The following is a 26,169-nucleotide window of genomic DNA, read 5'->3' as shown; positions in this document are numbered from 1 at the left end:
TGTGCGGTCTATGATAGGGACCCCAGTGCCCATGGAGGTAGACCCTGCAGGGAAAATACGTGCATACGTACACAAAAATGCATACACACAAACACATATGCAAAAATATAGGACTCACTGATTACAGTATAGTTAGTTCTTAGTTATAGTTAGTATAAATATAGTGAAAAGGTTTAATTGGAAACCTAACCCTGGGCAGAGATGGGGGGTTGTCAATACCCTTGACAGAGACATTTGTGCTGAGACAAAAGAAAGAACCAGTGTTAGCTGGACAGGAAACCTTCCTTCCAAGTCTCAGAGATCTAGGTGGGTCACTCCCTCTCTCTGGTCCTCAGTTTCCCTGTATGAAAATGTGAAGAGGGGTGGATAAGACCATCAGTTTTCTGGGATCTAGACAACAATTTGTATTTTAGTCATCAAACTCACTAAGAGACTAGATCTTAATTATTTCAACCACTAAAAAGAAATGATAATTATGTGACGTGACAGAGGTGCAAATTATTGCTATAATAGCAATACAGCAATATAGATGTAGCAAATCTATAATGTAATCTATAATGTAAATCTATAACATAAATGTGTTACATTTACACAATGTTAAGTGTCAAATATATTTCAATTTTTAGAAAGGTTAGTAGTTTTCTGAGTTCTCAGGGAGCGCTATATTTTTGTGAACGTGTCTCAGGGCCACCTTAGGGGAGAATCATTGGGAAATGGACAGACAGGGCTCTGAGTTCTCTACTCAAAAAAAAAAAAATGTTTGAACACCACTGCACTAAGCAACCTCGAAGGTCTTTTCCAGCTCTAATGGTCTGACTCCATGGCCCTCATCTGGAAACTGAAAGGGAAACACTCCGTGGGCAGAATCCTGGGGCACCAGGCGTGTCCAGGCAGCCTGGGAAGCCAGGAGGACAGATTTCAGGCCCCATGGGAACACAGATCGTACATGTGAGCCCTGTGAAGTCTGTGCCACCCTGCGGCTACTGGTGTATGTCAGAAGTTCAAAGGAATCACACTGCCAACCATCCGAAAACATTGATACCATTCTGAGAACTCCTCAGAGCTCCTAGAATTCCTACAAAAGCCTCAGTTGGGGTTTTTCAAACATGGCCCCTTCTCTGACATTTTGCTGTAGAGCAACTATCTGGCCACCAAGTCCTCCAGTCCCTACACTGCTGATTGCCAGGCCATAGTAGAGGACCGTTGAGAGCTTGAGGTGTCTGTCCATAATCAGAACTCCAGGCGCCAGAAGTCCCCTCCTTCCTATACCCCCGCTAGCAACAGGCTGCGCTGTCCCCATGAGCCAGCCGGGCAGAGCTTACCAAGGAAGAGACCAGAGAACCTCCTCTTCCTGCCAAACTTCCCACTAGCTCCCTTGCACCTCTCCCTCCCTTCTTTCTTCTCTGTCTCCGTCCCTTTGCTAACTTACTTTCCCATTCCCAGCACCCTCCCCATTGCCCCAACTTATGCAAGCTCCCAGACTTCTCTGAATGCTAATGCTGAAGTTGGAGAGTGGTCTGAAGTAGACCCATCATACCCTTATTAAGATGTGGGGCCTGAACCAGAAAGTGCTTCAGGTCTTTCCTTGTTTTGAGAATGTGACCTTTTTTTTTTTTTTTTTTTGCAGTACGCGGGCCTCTCACTCTTGTGGCCTCTCCCGTTGCGGAGCACAGGCTCCAACGCGCAGGCCCAGCAGCCATGGCTCACGGGCCCCGTCACTCCGCGGCATGTGGGATCTTCCCGGACCGGGGCACGAACCCGTGTCCCCTGCCTCGGCAGGCGGACTCTCAACCACTGCGCCACCAGGGAAGCCCGAGAGTGTGACCTTTAAAGCTGGGCAGCAAGGTTACTACCAAGGCGTTACATGAAGATTCATCCCTGGAGCCAGTACAGATCAGGCAGAATCCCATGGTGCACACTCATTCCAAGCACCACTGCCAGGCCACCACTTCTCCAAACTGCATTTATACCTAATGCTCACAAAAGGGTGTTAGGGAGCAGAAAGAAAGAGGGAGAGGTGGAGAGACCAATGAGAAAGGAGAAGAAGATGAGGGAAAAAAAAAAAGGGAGAAGAGACACAGAAGTCCAGGTAGAGACACAGATAAAAGAGAGAAAGGCAAGTGGATGCAGACAGAAAAAGGGACAAGGGCACATGGATGGACCTAGAGATTATCATACTAAGTGAAATGAGTCAGAAAGAGAAAGACAGATACCATATGAGATCACTTATATGTGGAATCTAAAATATGACACAAATGCTGTATAGCACAGGGAACTCGACTCGATACTCTGTAATGACCTATATGGGAAAAGAATCTAAAAAAAAAGTGGATATATGTATAACTGATTCACTTTGCTGTACAGCAGAAACTAACACAATACTGTAAATCAATGATAGTCCAATAAAAATTTTAAAAATAAATAAACTAGACATAACTTGGCTTAAAAATAAAATAAAATAAAATATGAAATAAAAACAGACTCACGGATATAGAGAACAGACTTGTGGTTACCAAGGAGGAGGGGCATTGGGGGAGGGATGGACTGGGAGTTTGGGGTTAGTAGATGCAGATTATTACATATAGGATGGATAAACAATAAGGTCCTACTGTATTACACAGGGAACTCTATTCAACATCCTGGGATAAACGATAATGCAAAGGAATAAATAAAAGAATGTATATATGTGTATAACTGAGTCACTTTGCTGTACACCAGAAATTAACACATTGTAAATCAACTATACTTCAATAAAGAAATAAATTTTTTTTTTAAAAAAGGGACAGGGGCAAAGGACCATGTCTTATTTTTATTAATTAGAGAAAAAAATTGCCTGCAATAGAAGCATTATTTATTAATCAAAGCCTTATTAAGTTTTGGTAATAAAAAGCTAAGTGTTTTTGTGCAGGATAGAGCATAAAAGGGCAAAGATTTCAATACAGGAAAATTTAGTGTTTGCACATGCGTAGATAGAGAGAGGGGAACCGATACAGTAAAAGTATGGAATGTGGATTAGACCATTCTAGCCCACATCCATACAAAAAGGACCCTTGAATGAGCAATGACTTTAATTTTTAGGATTCTAAATTTCGGAAATAATTGGAAAAGAGGCCTAGGACTTCCAAGGCTTTATTTTGCACGCTGTTCCTCGGAAAAGGAAAGAGATGAGAGCTGTCTTTTGGTTCGTTTCTCTCTGTCCGCCATCTACCTTTCCTACATTGGCTTCTCATGCAATAGCTACTTGATGGAAGAAAGGGCTGAGACAAAATAACAAAATTGTTCTAATGCAACCTGGTGCTCTTTCCCTTTCTTTCTGTTGTTATGGTGGGCAGCTCCAGGGCTCCCAGATCCCTCAGCCCTGCTCTCCCTGTTACTGGTGAGGATTTCCTCCCACCACCCACTACGTCATAGGGCCTTGTTGACCTAAGATTCACAAGCCCACCCATGTTTACTGCCCCCAAGGTAGTAGATATGTCCTTCTGGCTCTATTTCAACTGGGGAATGTTCTCCTTTTGTAATGCAATTATAGAGATATACTAAAATGGCCAACTTTTATACTGATATCAAGGCCAGAATAATCACCAGCTAAAAAGAGTTTGCTTTCAGGAGATAAAGGTTCACATAAATATTCCCAGATATCACTGCCAGATGGTGAGGCCTTGAATTTTAGACAGAAACTGACTTCCTGCATTTAGGTTCAGTGGACACAAACTCATCTGGGATGTAAATTGACAGACATTCGATGTCAAGTCTTACTTATACATGAAGGAATTTGAAGGCAACTAGAGAATTCCATGACACTCATCTCCCCCACAGCAACCCCAGCCTAAGTGCAGTGGTACCATCCATACCCAGACCTTACATGCCACACAATACTTTGGTTAAGCTGGTAGAACAAAGATGGCAACTGCTCCTCCCCAAATCCATGAAAGACTTTGCTATTTAAACACAGCACTCTTGAACTTTCCTACATTGTTTGTGGGAACTGGTGCAGCCACTGTGGAAAACAGTATGGAGGTTTCTCAAAAAGCTAAAAATAGAACTACCATATGACCCAGCTATTCCATTCCTGGTGTATATCCAAAAAGAAAACAAAACACTAATTCAAAAAGATACATGCATCCCAATGTTCATAGCAGCATTATTTATGATTGCCAAGATATGGAAGCAACCTAAGTGTCCATCAACAGATGAATGGATAAAGAAGATGTGGTATATACATATACAATGGAATACTATGCAGCCATAAAAAAGAATGAAAATTTGCCATTTGCAGCAACTTGTATGGACTTGGAGGGCATTATGCTAAATGAATAAGTCAGACAGAGAAAGACAAATACTGTATGCTATCACTTATATGTGAAATCTAAAAAAAAAAATACAACAAACTAGTGAATACAAAAACAAAGAAGCAGACTCACAGATATAGAGAACATACTAGTGGTTACCAGTAGGGAGAGGGAAATGGGGAGGGGCAGTATAGGGGTATGAGATTAAGAGGTACAAACTTTTAGGTATAAAATAATCTACAAAGATATATTGTACAACACAGGGAATATAGCCAATATTTCATAATAACTATAAATGGAGTATAACCTTTAAAAATTGTGACTCACTATATGGTATACCTGTGACTTGCATAATACTGTACATCAACTATACTTCAATAAAAAATAAATTTAAAAAAGAAACAACAGCCCTCTTGCCTGCTGAGCTCAAATATGATCTCAGAATCCTTCTACCCACACATGGGAGCTGGCACTTGCAATGGAACTTTCTGCTGTCCTTGTTCTAAGATCCTCTAGATGTCGAGAACCTGCTCCCTCCCAAGTAACTTCTGCATGTTCATAAAGACTTTCTGCCATCGTATTCTTACTTCATGTGAACCCACAGGAATGACACCAGTGCTGGGGAATTTAAGATCAATTATGCAAGAAGAGCATTTCTATGAAATACCAATAAAGGTATTTGGGAGGGATCATCTGAAACCCTGAATGAGTGTCAGCTAATGTGTGGTCAAATATGCAACAGTGATTCTCAGAAGGAGGCAATTTTGACATCCCAGGGGACAATTAGCAGTGTCTAGAGACAAATCTTAGTCATTATAACTGGCAATGTCACCTGGTGAGAAAAGGCCAGGGATGCTGCTAAACATTCCAAAATGCACAGGACAGGCCTCAACAACTAAGAATTAACCAGTTCACAATGCAAGGGTGTTAAGGTTGAGAAACCCTGATAGACATGAAGGCTGAGTATTTATTGGTAGAAAGAAGAGAAGTTCTCATCCAGCTCTCTTGTGTTAGGATGAACCTGAGACTCAGACAAAAGTCTATGTGGACAGCTCAGCAGAATTAGCAAATAACCGTATACATCCTTCTAATGCGACAATAAAACTTGTTTTATATGTGGAGGATGGCAGGCTATCACTTCCCTGACAGTCTATTTGTATAGTTAAACAGAGAGTAGAACTAATATCATTGGTTCTATGCATGGGTCGTTGGATTCAGTAGTAGAGGGTAGTAGAGGGCGGTATTGCCTTTTTTATACATGTAGATATTATAAATCATTCATTCACTTAAACGTTTAGTACACAAATATTTATTTTAGGCTTTTTATTGTGCTGATGCAAGTAATACAACAATCAGCAAAGATGACCCTTGCCCTCAAAAGTTTGCAATCTGCTGGGAGAGATGGGCAACAGCAAATTCAATGCAGCGTAATCAATGTTGTGTTGGGAGAGCCTATGGGAGCATAGAGGAGGGGCATCCAGCCTGGTCTTGGTAGCCAGGGAAAGTGTTTTCAGAGGGAATGAGGTCTGAGCTGAGCTCTGGAGGGAGAGCAGAAGTTAGAAACTCTAAAACTGAACCCCTAGTGCAGTGTTACTCCATTTGCTAAGCACAACTTGCACGTTGGAAACCCAGTTAATGCTCTAAGCCTGAATCAGACAGTATTTGCACTGGCTATTGGTTTCTCCTGGGCCCATACATCATGTTTTACACAGAAATAGTTAATAACTGTCATGTGACTACATTCAGATTTTTACACCTGGTGTATCAGGACACTCAACTCTGAGCTTCAGGGGTGTGTGTGTATGGGTAGAAAAATAAGTCAGCCTTTCTCAGCTAGTGTAAACAGCTCTTTGCAGGAAACTGCTCTCAGCAGGAAGCCACTTTCTCATCACTTTAGCAAAGCTAGATTGTAACTAATTTTTTTTTGTATTTTTATTGGAATATAGTTGATTTACAATGTTGTGTTAGTTTCAGGTGTACAGCAAAGTGAATCAGTTATACATATACATATATCCAATCTATTTTTTAGATTCTTTTCCCATATAGGTCATTACAGATTATTGAGTTCCCTGTGCTATACAGTAGGTCCTTATTAGTTATCTATTTTATGTACAGTAGTGTGTATATGTCAATCCCAATCTCACAATTTATCCCTCCCCAACCCTTTCGCTGCTGGTAACCATAAGTTTGTCTTCTACATCTGTGACTCTATATCACTTTTGTAAATAAGTTCGTTTGCACCATTTAACTAATTTTTAAATCAGGCACCCCAATTCTCTACCATCTCCGGCCCAAGTACACCTTTCAAATCTTTTAATCACACAATACCTTGCCTAACTCATCGGTTCTTTCCATAGATCAAAGAAGTAGAAATGAAGAATGAGTAATTAACAGATGACCAGATCTCTTCCCTAGCTTCCCCGTCAGTAATCTCCCAAACAGACTGTGTGACCAAACTGCATGAACAAGGTAACATCTTAGAGAAAGATCACCAGAAGTCTACAAGCCTGCACACAGTGAGGGATGGTGATGATTCTGACCCCGTATCTCAGTGACTAACTGAGATTACTTCCCTCCTTTCCTTTAAAAGTATCATGGACGAATCTTCAGAGGTGGTTTTGGGGGGAGGCTGAGTCTACCATCTCCCCAGATTGCCAGCATCCTGATTAAAGGCATCTTTCCTTTCTACCAACATTTGCGAGTGTGTAATTGATTTTGTAAGCAGCAAGCAGTGGGACCCCCACCCCCTGCATTTGATAACACTAGCAGGGCTCTGTCCCCATGAAACGTCAGGCCTCTACTGCCAAAGCTGGGCAGGGAGGATACAGGAGAAAGCTACTTTCCCAAGGCACAGCACTCGCCGGCTGGCTTACCCAGCCGTTCTCAGCAACTTTACTTCCTGCAATCCAAGAACTTCCTCACCTTGTTTCCTCAAACACCTGGTGTTATATAATCAGGTGAGCAGACAGAGTGAGCAGGTAAATAATGAAAACCCAGATGCCAAACCTGAGTCAAGTTCAGTATGGAGAATGAACCGTTCTCTCTCCATAACCCGCAGGTAACACTTTCTCCCCCCCTCCTATCTCGAGGGCTTCCTAACCCCTCACTCTTCACTCCCCCAACCTGCTCTAACCACCTTCACTCTCCCTGCAGGTCAGGCAGCTGTGGATAGACTTGTGTACTGTATCAAGTTCCAACAAACCAAATGAATTCAAGCTTCAATTATTTTTTCAGTCTACAAAGGAAAGCACTATGTGATGTGACTCTCTGCACTTAGAGTTGACAGAGATACATGGTTGGGGGAGAAGGTGTTTTGATTTTTATTTATTTATTTGTAAGTTTTATTAAAGTTCACCTATTACCCACATGCCTCGGGCTCCCTATAGAGAAACAAATATCACAATTGAAGCAGCAGGTTTCCAAGATGCCAAATTAAAATAGATGAAGCGGTAAGGAGGGGAAAAAAATAAAAACATTAAGCTGAAACTTCTTCACTCCCAAGTGCATGGTGCCTTCTACTATATTGCACACATGAAATTGACTCCCAATGTAATTAGACCAGAGCTACAAGGCAAACACACAAAAAAATTCTCAAATTATTCAGACTCCCAGAGCTACTCTTTTGCAATCACTCAAGTAACTGAGAAAAGAGGCAAATTTTTAATATAAATTTGTTATCAGCATCTACACTGTCCAAGCAATTCCAACACCCCATCTGCCCAAGAATATAGTCACTAGCTGAGTTGTGAATCAAAGGCAAGAATCATGCTTCCCACCCACTGTCATAAACTTTTCTTCCATAGGACAATCCCACTGGAAACTGCAGTTTATTCCAACAGTCCTTAAAAGCTGCTGGTCCAATTAGAAGGAGCTGGAGAGTTCCTCGGGTCTGCAGTAGACAACATACTCCAGTTAGAGTCAATTGTCTTGGCAGCATTATGAATGGCACCTCCACAGAGAGAGAGGTTAACTCTCTCTTTGCAGCCCCGAGTTAGAGCAGCCGTAATATCCTCCATCTCACCCCAAAGATCCAGGAATGGCTCTATTGCCTTCCAGGTTGAAAATGAGCCATGGAGACAGAAGAGCATCTTTCACTGAACTCAGAGGGGAAAGAAATAACCACGTTTCAAAAGAGGCACTTACTGGATTTCAGCAATGCTGCCAGAACTTCAGTGGCTGCCCTGGGGAAAGAGAAAGAAAAGTGGAAAAGTCAATGTTCAATGGTCTTTTTGTCAGCCCATGGATCCCATAGCTGGTCGTCTCATTGCTGCCACCTAACTGCCCCATTATTAACCAGGTAGCAGGCATTCCATTGATTCTACTGCTGACCATTAAAGGGGCACAAATGTAGAAATCACGCTGAGTGAATTGTCTGTCTTGCAAATGGGTCTCTGCTGAAAGGGAGTCCCTTCCTCTTGCCTCCCACCTTCCACCAACTTCCTCACGCTGTGCTCCTTCCAGCCAGAGCTCTGGCAGTCCCTTGATTTATACCTGGAAACCCTGAGGACTCTGGAGAATGGGTTGGGAGGGGGTGAGACTTGGAGGTTGAGTGAGTACAGCAGTGCACTGCGAACTTCTCGAAACACTCACGGCCCTGGGAACACACTAGAAAACATTCACACATTGGAAAGCGAAGCTGGTTCCTTAGGGTAAAAAATGGTTACATTGCATTTTCCTTCCAAATTCATTGTTTTCTTCCATGAAGGAATTTGACAGCCTTTGCAGTGAGGGGAGGCATATAGAATGAAAATGCATTTGGCTCAGGTCTTAGTGACCCTTCAGTCTACTCCCTGAGCCTGGGAAGGTCACACAACGACTCCCTTACAGGGCAGAGGAAAACTTCATAGCACTGAGGACACTGTGGGAGGGAGAATGTGTACTTTTTAAATTAAAGAATTGAAGTATTCTGCACAGCCCTACTAACTTATCCTTAAGGCCTATTAAACAGTGATATGTCCCCAGCACCCTTCTGAGAACTGGGGGAAGAGGCCAAAGAGGCTAGATCACCCTTCCAAGATTATACAGACATGTGAGCAGAACTGGGGCCCCAAACCCAGGAATATCACTTCCCATCTTTGCTTCCTCCACATCCATTGTTCTCCAGAATCTCTCTCGGTACTTTCTTTGCCCTGGTCTCTGCCCAGTTGATAAGGGACAATTCTCTTTGCAATATATTATTTACTATTGAGCAACAGAGCTGACAGTAAAAAAAAAACAATAATAACAAAGGAATGAATAAAAATAAACTAAAACAGAAAGTAGGCACTTGAAACCTTACTGCTTCCCATAACCCACGAGGGAATCCTGCAAAGCAGCGGCCTGAAACTCACTGAAGCAAACCCGTGTCTGGGATGACCCCCAGCTCTGTGAGATCCAAACAACCTGCAGTCGTAAAGAAGGCAAGGCTAGTTTTCACCGATAGACTACATCATTTCTCCTTCCCAACGATGATTTCCTCTAATCAACTTTCAGCTTCCTCAGCTATACTCTTTTGTAACACGACATAGTGCTGTTGCAGGAAGGAGGACCTCTTCCAAGGCCCCGAGAAGGGGACCCGTTCTTGTCTAACACTTGGAAATGAATGTCCAAGGAGACAAAGTTGTCTCTTGCTGCGAGACAACTCATGCAAGTGGTTACCATCATGCCTGGCTAAGGCGGGCAGTTTTGGCCAACGGTTCCCTAACAGTGGGGCAACAGTGGATTTAAGAAAGGGCACTTTGAAGGTGCTGCTGGCAGCCCAAGCCAGTGTGGAAAATCTGTGAGCCACAGTGCAGAGGGCCTGGCTTGGGTTGGGAGAAAATGAAAATCAGTACTTTGGGGAAAAGCAGAGTAGCCACATTGAGTTCATCAGAGGAGGTTAGCAGAGAAGAAGGAAACCACAGAAGCAGGAAAATAAAGAATGGGGATGTCCCAAGAAAAATACCTAGCCAGGTCCTCAGATCACAGGTCAGGTCTTAGGGCAACTCTGCATTTCCGATTTGCGTGGCACATTTGTTTGGGCGAGTTCACCATGGAGGTAGGGCTCTGTTAGATAATAGTTTTATAAGGGATACACTGGTGGTGGGGAAGGACAGGTTGCAGGCAGGTCAGTTAGGAGGATCTGAGGTAACAGGGTCCCCAGCCAAAAGAGTGATGTAGAGGAAGAAGGAAGAGAGAGGGGTTAAAGGGAAGTTTAGAGTCTTGCTACTCAAAGCATGGGTCTCCCACCTGCAGCTTCATATTTCCTGAGAGCCAAATAGAAGTTCAGACTCTTAAGCCCCATCTCTGGCCTGCTGAATCAGTACATTTATTCTAGCAGATAATTCATATGCATATTAACCTTTGAGAATAACTGGTTTAGAGGACAGTGTCAATCTGGCTCAGTTACTCTTTGATATTGCGAGGAAGATTCAAGGTGACTCCCAGATCTCAACCCTCTAGAAGGTAGCTAATAGTATGATAACACAATAAATAAACATGAATCCAAACAGTGACATGATATAGCAGAAAAGACATGGTAAGTGTCACATTAGCCAAAGATGGGAGAGAAGCAAGAAGAACTACAATCCTACAGTCTGTGGAACAAAACCCACATTCACTGAAAGATAGACAAGATGAAAAGGCAGAGGGCTATGTATCAGATGAAGGAACAAGATAAAACCCCAGAAAAACAACTAAATGAAGTGGAGATAGGCAACCTTCCAGAAAAACAATTCAGAATCATGATAGTGAAGATGATCCAGGACCTCAGAAAAAGAATGGAGGCAAAGACTGAGAAGATGCAAGAAATGTTTAACAAAGATCTGGAAGAATTAAAGAACAAACAAACAGAGATGAACAATACAATAACTGAAATGAAAACTACAATAGAAGGAATCAATAGCAGAATAACTGAAGCAGAAGAACGGATAAGTGACCTGGAAGACAGAATGGTGGAATTCACTGCCATGGAACAGAATAAAGAAAAAAGAATGAAAAGAAATGAAGACAGCCTAAGAGACCTCTGGCTGTTAACGCAACAACATTCACATTATAGGGGTCCCAGAAGGAGAAGAGAGAGAGAAAGGACCCAAGAAAATATTTGAAGAGATTAGAGTTGAAAACTTCCCTAACATTGGAAAGGAAATAGCCACCCAAGTCCAGGAAGCACAGAGAGTCCCATACAGGATAAACCCAATGAGAAACATGCTGAGACACATAGTAATCAAATTAGCAAAATTAAAGACAAAGACAAATTATTGAAAGCAGCAAGGGAAAACAGCAAATAACATACAAGAAAACTCCCATAAGATTAACAGCTGATTTCTCAGCAGAAACTCTACAAGCCAGAAGGGAGTGGCATGATATACTTAAAGTGATGAAAGGGAAGAACCTACAACCAAGATTACTCTACCCGGCAAGGATCTCATTCAGATTCGATGGAGAAATCAAAAGCTTTACAGACAAGCAAAAGCTAAGAGAATTCAGCACCACCAAATGAGCTCTACAGCAAATGCTAAAGGAACTTCTCTAAGTGGGAAACACAAGAGAAGAAACGGACCTACAAAAACAAACCCAAAACAATTAAGAAAATGGTCATAAGAAAATACATATCAATAATTACCTGACACGTGAATGGATTAAATACTCCACTAAAAGACACAGGCTTGGGCTTCCCTGGTGGCGCAGTGGTTGAGAGTCCGCCTGCCAATGCAGGGGACACGGGTTTGTGCCCCAGTCTGGGAAGATCCCACATGCCGCAGAGCGGCTAGGCCCGTGAGCCATGGCCGCTGAGCCTGCACGACTGGAGCCTGTGCTCCACAACGGTAGAGGCCACAGCAGTGAGAGGCCTGCATACCGCAAAATAAATAAATAAATAAAAAGACACAGGCTTGCTGAATGGATACAAAAATAAGACCCATATATGTGGTGTCTAGAAGAGACCCACTTCAGACCTAGGGACACATACAGACAGAAAGTGAGGGGATGGAAAAGATATTCCATGAAAATGGAAATCAAAAGAAAGCTGGAGTAGCAACACTCATATCAGGTAAAAGAGACTTTAAAATAAAGAATGTTACAAGAGACAAGGAAGGACACTACATAATGATCAAGGGACCAATCCAAGAAGAAGATATAACAATTATAAATATATATGCACCCAACATAGGAACACCTCAATACAAAAGGCAACTGCTAACAGCTATAAAACAGGAAATTTACAGTAACACAATAATAGTGGGGGACTTTAAGACCTCACTTACACCAATGGACAGATCATCCAAACAGAAAATTAATAAGGAAACACAAGCTTTAAATGACACAATAGACAGATAGATTTAATTGATATTTATAGGACATTCCATCCAAAAACAGCAGACTACACTTTCTTCTCAAGTGCACATGGAACATTCTCTAGGATAGACCACATCTTGGGTCATGAATCAAGGCTCAGTAAATTTAAGAAAACTGAAATCATATCAAGCATCTTTTCTGACCGAAACACTATAAGATTAGAAACAAATTACAGGGGAAAAAACGTAAAAAACACAAACACATGGAGGCTAAGCAATACGTTACTAAATAACCAAGAGATCACTGAAGAAATCGGAGGAAATCAAACAATACGTAGAGACAAATGACAATGAAAACATGACGATCCAAAACCTATGGGATGCAGCAAAAGCAGTTCTAAGAGGGAAGTTTATAGCTATACAAGCCTACCTCAAGAAACAAGAAAAATCTCAAATAAGCAATCTAACCTTACACCAAAAGGAACTAGAGAAAGAAGAACAAACAAAACCCAAAGTTAGCAGAAGGAAAAAAATCATAAAGATTAGAGCAGAAATAAATGAAATAGAAACAAAGAAAACAATAGCAAAGATCAATAAAACTAAAAGCTGGCTCTTTGAGAAGATAAAAAAAAAATGATAAACAATTAGCCAGACTCATCAAGAAAAAGAGGGAGAGGACTCAAATCAATAAAATTAGAAATGAAAAAGGAGAAGTCAACAGACACGCAGAAATACAAAGCATCCTAAGAGACTACTACAAGCAACTCTATGCCAATAAAATGGACAACCTGGAAGAAATGGACAAATTCTTAGAGAGGTAAAACCTTTCAAGGCTGAACCAGGAAGAAACAGAAAATATGAACAGACCAATCACAAGTAATGAAATTGAAACTGTGATTAAAAATCTTCCAACCAATAAAAGTCCAGGACCAGATGGCTTCACAGGTGAATTCTATCAAACATTTAGAGAAGAGCTAACACCCATCCTTCCCAAACTCTGCCACAAAACTGCAGAGGAAGGAGCCCTCCCAAACTCATTCTATGAGGTCACCATCACCCTGATATCAAAACCAAAGATACTACAAAAAAAGAAAATTACAGACCAATATCACTGATGAATATACATGCAAAAATCCTCAACAAAATACTATCAAACAGAATCCAACAACACATTAAAAGGATCACACACCATCATCAAGTGGGATTTATCCCAGAGATGCAAGGATTCTTCAATATATGCAAATCAATCAATGTGATACACCTTATTAACAAATTGAAGAATAAAAACCATATGATCATCTCAATAGATGCAGAAAAAGCTTTTGACAAAATTCACCACCCATTTCTGATAAAAACTCTCCAGAAAGTGGGCATGGAGGGAACCTACCTCAACATAATAAAGGCCATATACGACAAACCCACAGCAAACATCATTCTCAATGGTGAAAAACTGAAAGCATTTCTTGTAAGATCAGGAACAAGACAAGGATGTCCACTCTCAACACTATTATTCAACACACTTTTGGAAGTCCTAGCCATGGCAATCAGAGAAGAAAAACAAATAAAAAGAATACAAATTGGAAAATAAGAAATAAAACCGTCACTGTTTGCAGATGACATGATACTATACATAGAGAATCCTAAAGATGCTGCCAGAAAACTACTATTGCTAATCAATGAATTTGGTAAAGTTGCATGATACAAAATTAATGCACAGAAATCTCTTGCATTCCTATACACTAATGATGAAAAATCTGAAAGAGAAATTAAGGGAACACTCCCATTTACCATTTCAACAAAAAGAATAAAAGACCTAGGAATAAACCTACTAGGAGACAAAAGACCTGTATGCAGAAAACTATTAGACACTGATGAAAGAAATTAAAGATGATACCAACAGATGGAGAGATATACCATGTTCTTGGATTGGAATAATCAATATTGTGAAAATGACTATACTACCGAAAGCAATCTACAGATTAAATGCAATCCCTATCAAATTACCAATGGCATTTTTTAGAGAACTAGAACAAAAAAATTTTAAATTTGTATGGAGACACAAAAGACCCCGAATAGCCAAAGCAGTCTTGAGGGAAAAAAACGCAGCCAGAGGAATCAGACTCCCTGACTTCAGACTATACTACAAAGCTACAGTAATCAAGACAATATGGTACTGGCACAAAAACAGAAATATAGATCAATGGAACAAGATAACTTCAACTAATCTATGACAAAGGAGGCAAGGATATACAATGGAGAAAAGACAGCCTCTTCAATAAGTGGTGCTGGGAAAACTGGACAGCTACATGTAAAAGAATGAAATTAGAACACTCCCTAACACCATACACAAAAATAAATTCAAAATGGATTAGGGACCTAAATGTAAGACCGGACACTATAAAACTCTTAGAGGAAAACACAGGAAGAACCCTCTTTGACATAAATCACAGCAAGATCTTTTTTGATCCACCTCCTAGAGAAATGGAAATAAAAACAAAAATAAACAAATGGGACCTAATGAAACGTCAAAGGTTTTGCACAGCAAAGGAAACCATAAACAAGATGAAAAGACAACCCTCAGAATGGGAGAAAATATTTGCAAATGAATCAATGGACAAAGGATTAATCTCCAAAATATATAAACAGCTCATGCAGCTCACTATTAAAAAAACAAACAACCCAATCCAAAAATGGACAGAAGACCTAAATAGACATTTCTCTAAAGAAGACATACAGATGGCCAAGAAGCACATGAAAAGCTGCTCAGCATCACTAATTATTAGAGAAATGCAAATCAAAACTACAATGAGATATCACCTCACACCAGTTAGAATGGGCATCATCAGAAAATCTACAAACAACAAATGCTGGAGAGGGTGTGGAGAAAAGGGAACCTCTTGCACTGTTGGTGGGAATGTAAATTGATACAGCCACTATGGAGAACAGTATGGAGTTCCTTAAAAAACTAAAAATAGAACTACCATATGACCCAGCAATCCCATTACTGGACATATACCCAGAGAAAACCATAATTCCAAAATACACATGCACGCCAATGTTCATTGCAGCACTATTTACAATAGCCAGGTCATGGAAGCAACCTAAATGCTCATCAATAGACCAATGGGTAAAGAAGATGTGGTACATATATACAATGGAATAATGCTCAGCCATAAAAATGAACGAAATTCGGTCATTATTGAGACATGGATGGATCTAGAGGCTGTCATACACAGTGAAGTAAATCAGAAAGAGAAAAACAAATATCGTATATTAACGCGTATGTGTGGAACCTAGAAAAATGGTACAGATGAACCGGTTTGCAGGGCAGAAATTGAGACACAGATGTAGAGAACAAATGTATGGACACTAAGCGGGGAAAGCGGCAGGGTGGTGGGGGTGGTGGTGGGATGAACTGGGAGATTGGGATTGACATGTATACCCTGATGTGTATAAAATTGATGACTAATAAGAACCTGCTGTATAAAAAAATAAATTAAATAAAATTCAAACATTAAAAGGAAAAAGAAAATATAGTTGAGCATAAGTTAATGGAATAAATTAAAATCACCCAAATATCTCTCACCTAACTACTGTGAAACTCCAGAATGAATCTATTCATATCAACTCTAGGACCCCTTCAAACTGTTCTGTCAGCTGCAACTAGAGTGATCTTCCCAAGAACATCTGATTAAGGCACCCTCAAATTGCCACTCCCATGCCCACTTTCACACTTGGATAAAAATCCAAATCCAAAAACATGGTCTAGGAGACCTAAAAAGTTTGGCTCCTGTCACCTGCTCCAGCCTAGCTTCATACCACCCTCTTACTCTCTGTGGTTCTGCCCCTCTGGCCTTTTTCCAAGCTTTGGAACATGTTCCCATAACTTGTCCTTTGTCCTTGCTAATGACACAGCCTAAAATGCTCTAGACCTTCCCCTCCTCCTTCACATCCTAACTCAGGTGTCACTTCCTTAGGAAAGACTTCTGTGATTCGTAGCCTAGGTCCAGGCCCTCTAATTGGTGTGTTCATCCTTCACAACCCACCCTTTTTAATTGCTCAATTCAGTTTGTAATTCTTCACTCATTTCATGATTATTTTATTAATGTCTGTCTCCTCTTCCAGTCTGCAAACTCCAGAAAACAGAAAACATTTTGCTTTGCCTTATTCTACCCCCACCATTTAATAGTATTTGAATACAGAACACCATCGAATATTTGTTGAACCTTTTCCAAATATCAGGCCCTGGTCTAGGAGCTTTATATACACTGTCCATTCATTCAACAAATATTTACTGAGCACTTACTATGTGCTGGGATAAACTAATAAACCAAAGATTCTTGCACTCAAAAGGGTTAGGGTGAAAGAAATAGTTAATAGGTAATCAGTATTTTTTGAGGAATACATTAAATTAGCATTCTAAAATGTGGTCAGTGCTATGAGGGAACAAAAAAAGAAATGTAAGAACAAGGTAAAGAGATAAGATGCACAGGGCTGGGTTGCAAGTTTGGCTACAGTAGGCTTCACGGAGAAGGGAAACTCTGAGCAAAGGCATGAAGGAGGGAAGAAAGTTGCTATATGAATATCAGAAGGAAGCATGTTCAGACCCTCTAAAATGACAATAGGCCTGACCTGTTCAAAGAAGAGCAAGTTGGCCAGGACTGCTGGAGCCAAAACAGATGAGAGGAGAGGAGCAGGAGCTGGGGTGAGGAGTAACAGGGAACTATTCACGTAGGGCATGGTAAGCACTCTAACGGCTTTCCCTTCACTCCAAGTGAGGGATTCACTACAGGATTTTGAGCAATGATCTAACATGTTTTAAGAAGATTTCTCTGACTGCTCTATTTTTCAAAAGAGAAAAGGACTCTAAGGAAGCAAGAGTAGAAACCAGAGACAGACCAGAGTAGAAAGCAGTAGAGAGCTTTGTGGAGCAAACCAAATACAGCAATGAGTAAAAAATGTTATAGACACTGGTCAAGTGGGATTTCTCCCAGGAATGCAGGGTTGGTTGAACATCTGAAAATCAACCAATGTAATAACCCACCGTAATAATGAAATAAAGAATAAAAACCATATTATCATTTTAATAGACACAGAAAAAGCGTTTGATAAAATCCATTACGCTTTCATGATAAAAATACTCAACACACTAGGGATAGAAGATAACTTCCTCCACCTGATAAAGGGATCTACTTACAACCAATAGTTAACATGATACTTAATGGAGAAAGATGATTGAACGCTTTCCTTCTATGAACAGGAACAAAATAAGGATATCCATTTTCATCACCTCTGTTCAACATTGTACTGGAGGTTCTAACCAGGGCATTTAGGAAGGAGGGAACAAAGGGAGGGAGGGAGGGAGGGAGGGAGGGAGGGAGGGAGGGAAGGAGGGAAGGAAGGAAGGAAGGAAGGAAGGAAGGAAGGAAGGAAGGAAGGAAGGAAGGAAGGAAGGAAGGAAAGAAGGGAGGAAGGAAAGGCATGCAGATTGGAAAAGAGGGAGTAAAACTATCTTATTTATAGACGGTTGGGTCTTATATATAGAAAGTAAATGAATCCACTAAAGAACTATCAGAACTAATAAGTTCTGCAATCAATATTCAAAAATCAATTGTATTCCTGTAAACTAGCAATGAATAGTTCAAAAATGAGATTTAAAATGGCAATCTCACTTATAACGGCAGCAAAAGAATAAAATTCCTGGTAATAAATTTAATAAAAGAAACTCAAGCCTTTTACACTGAAAGCTAGAAAACTCTGTTTTTAAAAAATTAAAGAAAATCTAAATGAATAGAAATCACCTAAATGTCAGCAGTCACCTAACTACTGCTATAGCCCCCAAACTGATGCATCCATATTCACTCTAGGTCCCTTCAAACTGTTCTTCAGGGTACAACTAGAGGGATCTTCTCAAGAAGAACATGGATATGTTTTGAATTAGGAGATAACAGGATTTCTTGACGACTTGCTATGAGAAGTAACATTAGCTAACTTATTTCCCATAACAATTCCCATTTTATAGATGAAGGGACTATTCAAGGTAAATTAACCCACCCGAAGTAACATTAGAAAGCAGCAGAGCTGGAACTTCCCCTCAACTCTGTCTGACCCCAACATCTGGCAATTACACCAGCCACCCAGCAGAACCTGGAGCACTGAGCATTGATTTTTGAATATTGATCTTTTACCATGGTCACACTGCAGAACCTGTTTATTAGTTCTGAGAGTTTTTTAGTGGATTCATTGAGACTTTCTATATACAAGATGAAACCATCTATAAATAAGACAGTTTCCAGAAAAAAAGAAGTAGGTAGCCCTAGAATTTAACCCTAGATACTCTCTAGAATTGGCCATGGGATGTGGAGTTGTAGCAGCAGAAACAGAAAGTGGAGGGAAAAGGAGTTATTTAAATAACAGGCGGATAAAGCAGGAGGACCTTTAAAAGGGACAGAACACATTGCCTGCAGATCAGAGGCGCCCAGAATGCCATCTGGTACCATCCCAGCCTCCTGCCTGGCTGGAGAGGGAATAGGAGGATGGGTAAAAGCAGACACACACACACACACACACACACACACACACACACACAGAGCCAATTACCAAGGAAAATAGATGACAAATGGATCTTACTAATCACTATTTTTCAGAGACAGAGGAGAAAACAGAAATGGAAACTGAGATGGCTCCTACACAGTGAAAGAAAAGAAAAACCGTGGACATATGGTGCAAAGTTTGAACCAGATTCTGTGCCCAGCATGGAACCTGTCCATTTTATCCTGGGAAAAAAAGAAAAGAAAAAGTACCCCTCCCCCCAACTCTATCCAGATGCTGTCAAAGATATCTTGTGGGAATCATCATCAATCATGGGAAGTTTTTACTAAAGAAATGGAAACCCAGACCTCAGACTGCTTTGGTTAGTAAAACTCAGTAGAGAGTGTGACAGAGGGGTGGCTACTGCCTGAGCCAGCGAACCAGGAGCACAGCACTGCAGTCAAGCCTGGGAGGACCCAACCCACCTGAATTTTTGTAAGCAGAGTGGAGCTGGTTTTGAAGTACTTCCAAATCCATGGGCAATATCATCAAGACCAAGCACTCAGACAAAAGCTTTTCAATAATAGTAGAGGAATTTAACACCTCACTTATACCAATGGACAGATCATCCAAACAGAAAATAAATAAGGAAACACAAACTTTAAATGACACAACAGACCAGATGAACTTAATTGATATTTATAGGACATTCCATTGAAAAACAATAAAATACAATTTCTTCTCAAGTGCACATGGAACATTCTCCAGGATAGATCACATCTTGAGTCAAATCAAGCCTCAGTAAATTTAAGAAAATTGAAATGATATCAAGCATCTTTTCTGACCACAATGCTATGAGACTAGATATCAATTACAGGGAAAAACAAAAAGGCAAAAAATACAAACACATGGAGTCTAAACAAATATGCTACTAAACAACCAATAGATCACTGAAGAAATCAAAGAGGAAAGCAAAAAATACCTAGAAACAAATGACAATGAAAACATGATGACCCAAAACCTATGGGATGCAGCAAAAGCAGTTCTAAGAGGGAAGTTTACAGCTATACAAGCCTACCTTAAGAAACAAGAAACATCTCAAATAAACAACCTAACCTTACACCTAAAGCAATTAGAGAAAGAATAAGAAAAAAACCCCAATGTTCACAGAAAGAAAGAAATCATAAAAATCAGATCAGAAATAAATGAAAAAGAAATGAAGGAAACAATAGCAAAAATCAATAAAACTAAAAGCTGGTTCTTTGAGAAGATAAGCAAAATTGATAAACCATGAGCCAGACTCATCAAGAAAAAAAAGGAGAAGACTCATATCAACAGAATTAGAAGTGAAAAAGGAGAAGACACTGCAGAAATACAAAGGATCATTTGAGACTACTACAAGCAACTACGTGCCAATAAAATGGACAACCTGGAACAAATGGAAAAATTCTTAGAAAAGTACAACCTTCCAAGACTAAACCAGGAAGAAACAGAAAATATGAACAGACCAATCAGAAACACTGAAATTGAAACTGTGATTAAAAATCTTCCAACAAACAAAAGCCCAGGGCCAGATGGTTTCACAGGAGAATTCTATCAAACATTTAGAGAAAAGCTAGTGTCTGTCCTTTGGAAACTCTTCCAAAATATAGCAGAGGGAGGAACACTCCCGAAATCATTCTACAAGGACACCATCACCCTGATACCAACACCAGACAAAGATGTCACAAAAAAAGAGAACTACAGGCCAATATCACTGATGAATACACATGCAAAAATCCTCAACAAAATACTAGCAAACAGAATCCAACAGCACATTAAAAGGATCATACACCATGAGCAAGAGGGTTTATCCCAGGAATGCAAGGATTCTTCAGTATATACAAATCAATCAATGTGATACACTATATTAACAAATTGAAGGATAAAAACCATGTGATAATCTCAATAGATGCAGAGAAAGCTTTTGACAAAATTCAACACTGATTTCTGATAAAAACTCTCCAGAAAGTAGGCATAGAGTGAATCTACCTCAACATAAAAAAGGCTATATATGACAAACCCACAGCCAACTGAGAATGATTTTTCAATGGTGAAAAACTGAAAGCATTTCCTCTAAGACCAGGAACAAGACAAGGGTGCCCAATTCACTACTATTATTCAACATAGTTTTGGAAGTTTAAGCCATGGCAATCAGAGAAGAAAAAGAAATAAAAGGAATCCAAACTGGAAAAGAAGAAGTAACACTGTCACTGTTTGCAGATGACATGATATTATACATAGAAAATCCTAAAGATGCCACCAGAAAACTACTAGAGCTAATCAATGAATTTGGTAAAGTAGCAGGATACAAAATTAATGCACATAAATCTCTTGCATTCCTATAATAACAATGAAAACTCAGAAAGAGAAATTAAGGAAACACTCCCATTTACCATTGAAACAAAAAGGATAAAATACCTAGGAATAAACCTACCTAAGTAAGGAGGAAAAAAACCTGTATGCAGAAAAGTATAAGACACTGATGAAAGAAATCAAAGATGATAAAACCATAGGGAATTCCTGTCTTGAACTGGAAGAATCAACATTGTGAAAATGACTATACTACCCAAAGCAATCTACAGATTCAATGCAATCCCTATCAAATTACCAACAGCGAGAGAGATGTTGGTAAGATGGCGGAGGAGTAAGACGTGGAGATCACCTTCCTCCCCACAAATGCATCAGAAATATATCTACATGTGGAACAACTCCTCCAGAGCACCTACTGAACGCTGGCAGAAGGCCTCAGACTTCCCAAAAGGCAAGAAACTCCCCACGTACCTGGGTAGGGCAAAAGAAAAAAGAAAAACCAGAGACAAAAGAATAGGGATGGGACCAGCAATTCTGAGGGAGCTGTGAAGGAAGAAAAGTTTCCACACACTAGAAGCCCCTTCACTGGCGGAGATGGTGGGGGCGGAGTTTCGGAGCCACAGAGGAGACCACAGCAATAGGAGTGCAGAGGGCAAAGCAGAGAGATTCCTGCACAGAGGAGACCTGCCGACCAGCACTCCCCAGCATGAGAGGCTTCTCTCCTCAACTGTTGGGGTGGGTGGGGCCTGGGAGCTGAGGCTCAGGGTTCGGAGGTCAGACCCCAGGGAGAGGACTGGGGTTGGCTGCATGAACACAGCCTAAAGGGGGCTAAGCACCACAGCTAGCCTGGAGGGAGTCAAGGAAAAAGTCTGGAACTGCCTAATTGGCAAGAGACCATTGTTTCAGGGTGTGCGAGGAGAGGGGATTCAGAGCACCGCCTAAACCAGCTCCAGAGATGGGCACGAGCTGTGGCTATCAGCTCAGACACCAGAGATGGGCATGAGATGCCAAGGCTGCTACTGCAGCCACCGTAAAGCCTCTGTGCAAGCACAGGTCACTATCCATACCTCTCCTCCCGGGAACCGGTGCAGCCCGCCACTGCCAGGGTCCCGTGATCCAGGGACAACTTCCCTGGGAGAACACACGGCGCCTCAGGCTGGTGCAAAGTCATGCTGGCCTCTGCTGCCGCAGGCTTGCCCCGCATTCCGTACCCTTCCCCCCCACCGACCTGAGGGAGGCAGACGCCCTAATCAGCTGCTACTTTAACCCCGTCCTGTCTGAGCAAAAAAAAGACGCCCTCAGGTGACCTACACGCAGAGACTGGGCCAAATTCAAAGCTGAACCCCAGGAGCTGTGCGTACAAAGAAGAGAAAGGGAAATTTCACCCAGCATCTTAAGGAGCAGCGGATTAAATCTCCACAATCAACTTGATGTACCATGCATCTCTGGAATACATGAATAGAAAATGAATCATCCCAAAATTGAGGCGGTGGACTTTGTGTGATTTTGCTGTACAGCGTTGCTTTTACCATTTGTCCTAGGGTTCTGTCTGTCCTTTTTTTTTTTTTAGTATAGTTTTTAGCGCTTGTTATCATTGGTGGATTTGTTTTTTGCTTCGGTTGCTCTCTTCTTTCTTTCTTTTTAAATTACTTTAAAATTTTTTTTATTTTTAATAATAACTTTATTTTATTTATTTTTTCTTTCTTTCTTTCTTTTTTTCTCCCTTTACTTCTGAGCCGTGTGGTTGACAGGGTCTTGGTGCTCCAGCCAGGTGTCAGGCCTCTGCCTCTGAGGTGGGAGAGCTCAGTTGCGGACATTGGTCCACCAGAGACCTCCAGGCTCCACATAATATCAAATGGCAAAAGCTCTCCCAGAGACCTCCATCTCAACGCTAAGACCTAGCTCCACTCAATGACCAGCAAGCTACAGTGTGGGACACCCTATGCCAAACAATAGCAAGATGGGAACACAACCCCACACATTAGCAGAGAGGCAGCCTAAAATCATAATAAGGTCACAGACACCCCAAAACACACCACCGGATGCAGTCCTGCCCACCAGAAAGACAAGATCCAGCCACAGACACAGGCACCAGTCCCCTCCACCAGGAGCCTACCAAACCCACTGAACCAACCTTAGCCCCTGGAGGCAGACACCAGAAACAACGGGAACTACGAACCTGCAGCCTGCAAAAAGGAGAGCCCAAACACAGTAAGTTAAGCAAAAGAGAAGACAGAGAAATACACAGCAGATGAAGGAGCAAGGTAAAAACCCACCAGACCAAACAAATGAAGAGGAAATAGGCTGTCTACCTGAAAAAAAATCAGAGTAATGATAGTAAAGATGTTCCAAAATTTTGGAAATAATGGAGAAATGAAGAAAATACAAGAAATGTTTAACAAGGACCTAGAAGAACTAAAGAGCAAACAAACAATCATGAACAACACAGGAAATGAAATAAAAAAGTATCCAGAAGGAATCAATAGCAGAATAACTATGGCAGAAGAATGGATAAGTGACCTGAAAGATAAAATAGTGGAAATAACAATTGTAGAGCAGAATAAAGAAAAAAGAATGAAAAGAATTGAGGACAGTCTCAGAGACCTCTGGGACAACAATAAATGCACCAACAATGGAATTATAGGGGTCCCAGAAGAAGAAGAGAAAAAGAAAGGGACTGGACTGAGAAAATATTGGAAGAGATTATAGTTGAAACCTTCCCTAACATGGGAAAGGAAACACTCAATCAAGTCCGGTAACCACAGAGAGTCCTATACAGGATAAATCCAAAGAGAAACACGCCCAGACAAATATTAATCAAACTAGCAAAAATTAAATACAAAGAAAAAATATTAAAAGCAGCAAGGGGAAAACAACAAATAACATACAAGGGAATCCACATAAGGTTAACAGCTGATCTTTCAGCAGAAAACTCTGCAAGCCAGAAGGGAGTGCCAGGACATATTTAAAGTGAAGAAAGAGAAAAATCTATAACTAAGATTACTCGACCCAGCAAGGATCTCATTCAGATTCAATGGAGAAATTAAAACTTTTACAGACAAGCAAAAGCTAAGAGAATTCAGCGCCACCAAACCAGCTTTAGAACAAATGCTAAAGGAACTTCTCTAGGCAGGAAACACAACGGACGGAAAAGACCTACAATAACAAACCCAAGACAATTAAGAAAATGGTAACAGGAACATACGTATCAATAACTACCTTAAATGTAAATGGATTAAATGCTCCAACCAAAAGACATAGACTGGCTGAATGGATACAAAAACAAGACCCATATATATGCTGTCTAAAAGAGACCCACTTCAGACCTAGGGACACATACAGACTGAAAGTGAGGGGATGGAAAAAGATATTCCATGCAAATGGAAATCAAAAGAAAGCTGGAGTAACAATTCTCATATCAAACAAAATACACCTTAAAATAAAGACTATTAAAAGAGACAAAAAGGACACTACATAATGATCAAGGGATCAGTCTAAGAAGAAGATATAACAATTGGAAATATTTATGTACCCCGCATAGGAGCACCTCAATACATAAGGCAAATGCTAACAGCCATAAGAGGGGAAATGGACACTAACATAATCACAGTAGGGGACTTTAACACCCCACTTTCACCAATGGACAGATCATCCAAAATGAAAATAAATAAGGGAACACAAGCTTTAAATAATACATCAAACAAGATGGACTTGATTGATATTTATAGGACATTGCATCCAAAAACAACAGAATACACTATCTTCTCAAGTGCTCATGGAACATTCTGCAGGATAGATCATATCTTGTGTCACAAATCAAGCCTTGGTAAATTTAAGAAAACTGAAATCGTATCAACTATCTTTTCCGACCACAACGCTATGAGACTAGATATCAATTACAGGAAAATAACTGTAAAAACTACAAACATATGGAGGCTACACATACACTACTTAATAACCAAGAGATCACTGAAGAAATCAAAAAGGGAATCAAAAAATACCTAGAAACAAATGACAATGAAAACGCAATGACCCAAAACCTATGGGATGCAGCAAAAGCAGTTCTAAGAGGGAAGTTTACAGCAATAAAATCCTACCTCAAGAAATAAGAAACATCTCAAATAAACAACCTAACCTCACACTTAAAGCAATTAGAGAAAGAAGAACAAACTGCCCCCCCCCCCGGCAAAGTTAGCAGAAGGAAAGAAATCATAAAGAACAGACCAGAAATGAATGAAAAAGACATGAAGGAAACAATAGCAAAGATCAGTAAAACTAAAAGCCGGTTCTTTAAGAAGATAAACAAAATTGATAAACCATTAGCCAGATTCCTCAAGAAAAAAAGGGAGAAGACTCAAATCAACAGAATTAGAAATGAAAAAGGAGAAGGAACAACGGACACTGCAGTAATACAAAGGATTATGAGAGATTACTACAAGCACCTAGATGCCAATATAATAGACACCCTGGAAGAAATGGACTAATTCTTAGAAAAGCACAACCTTCCAAGACTGAACCAGGAGGAAATAGAAAATATTAACAGACCAATCACAAGCACTGAAATTGAGACTGTGATTAAAAATCTTCCAACAAACTGACGCCCAGGACCAGATGGCTGCACAGGCGAATTCTATCAAACATTTAGAGAAGAGCTAATGCCTATCCTTCTCAAACTCTTCCAAAACATAACCAAGAGAGGAACACTCAGAAACTCATTCTATAAGGCCACCATCACCCTGATACCA

At 40.5% G+C, this 26,169-nt stretch overlaps 1 protein-coding gene across 2 annotated transcripts in view; it reads right to left on the bottom strand.

Annotated features, from left to right (window-relative positions):
• AGBL1 (AGBL carboxypeptidase 1) overlaps positions 1–26,169 on the bottom strand; it is a 783,161-nt gene that overhangs the window by 631,679 nt on the left and 125,313 nt on the right. For both annotated transcript variants that reach the window (XM_067696096.1, XM_067696105.1), the window contains exon 6: positions 8,433–8,470. In XM_067696096.1, coding sequence (XP_067552197.1) covers positions 8,433–8,470 — 38 coding nt within the window. The remainder of the gene's footprint in view (positions 1–8,432; positions 8,471–26,169) is intronic.

Source organism: Pseudorca crassidens, chromosome 1, assembly GCF_039906515.1.
Source record: "Pseudorca crassidens isolate mPseCra1 chromosome 1, mPseCra1.hap1, whole genome shotgun sequence".
Lineage (NCBI taxonomy): Eukaryota > Metazoa > Chordata > Mammalia > Artiodactyla > Delphinidae > Pseudorca > Pseudorca crassidens.
This window is presented reverse-complemented; position numbering and strand designations above follow the sequence as displayed.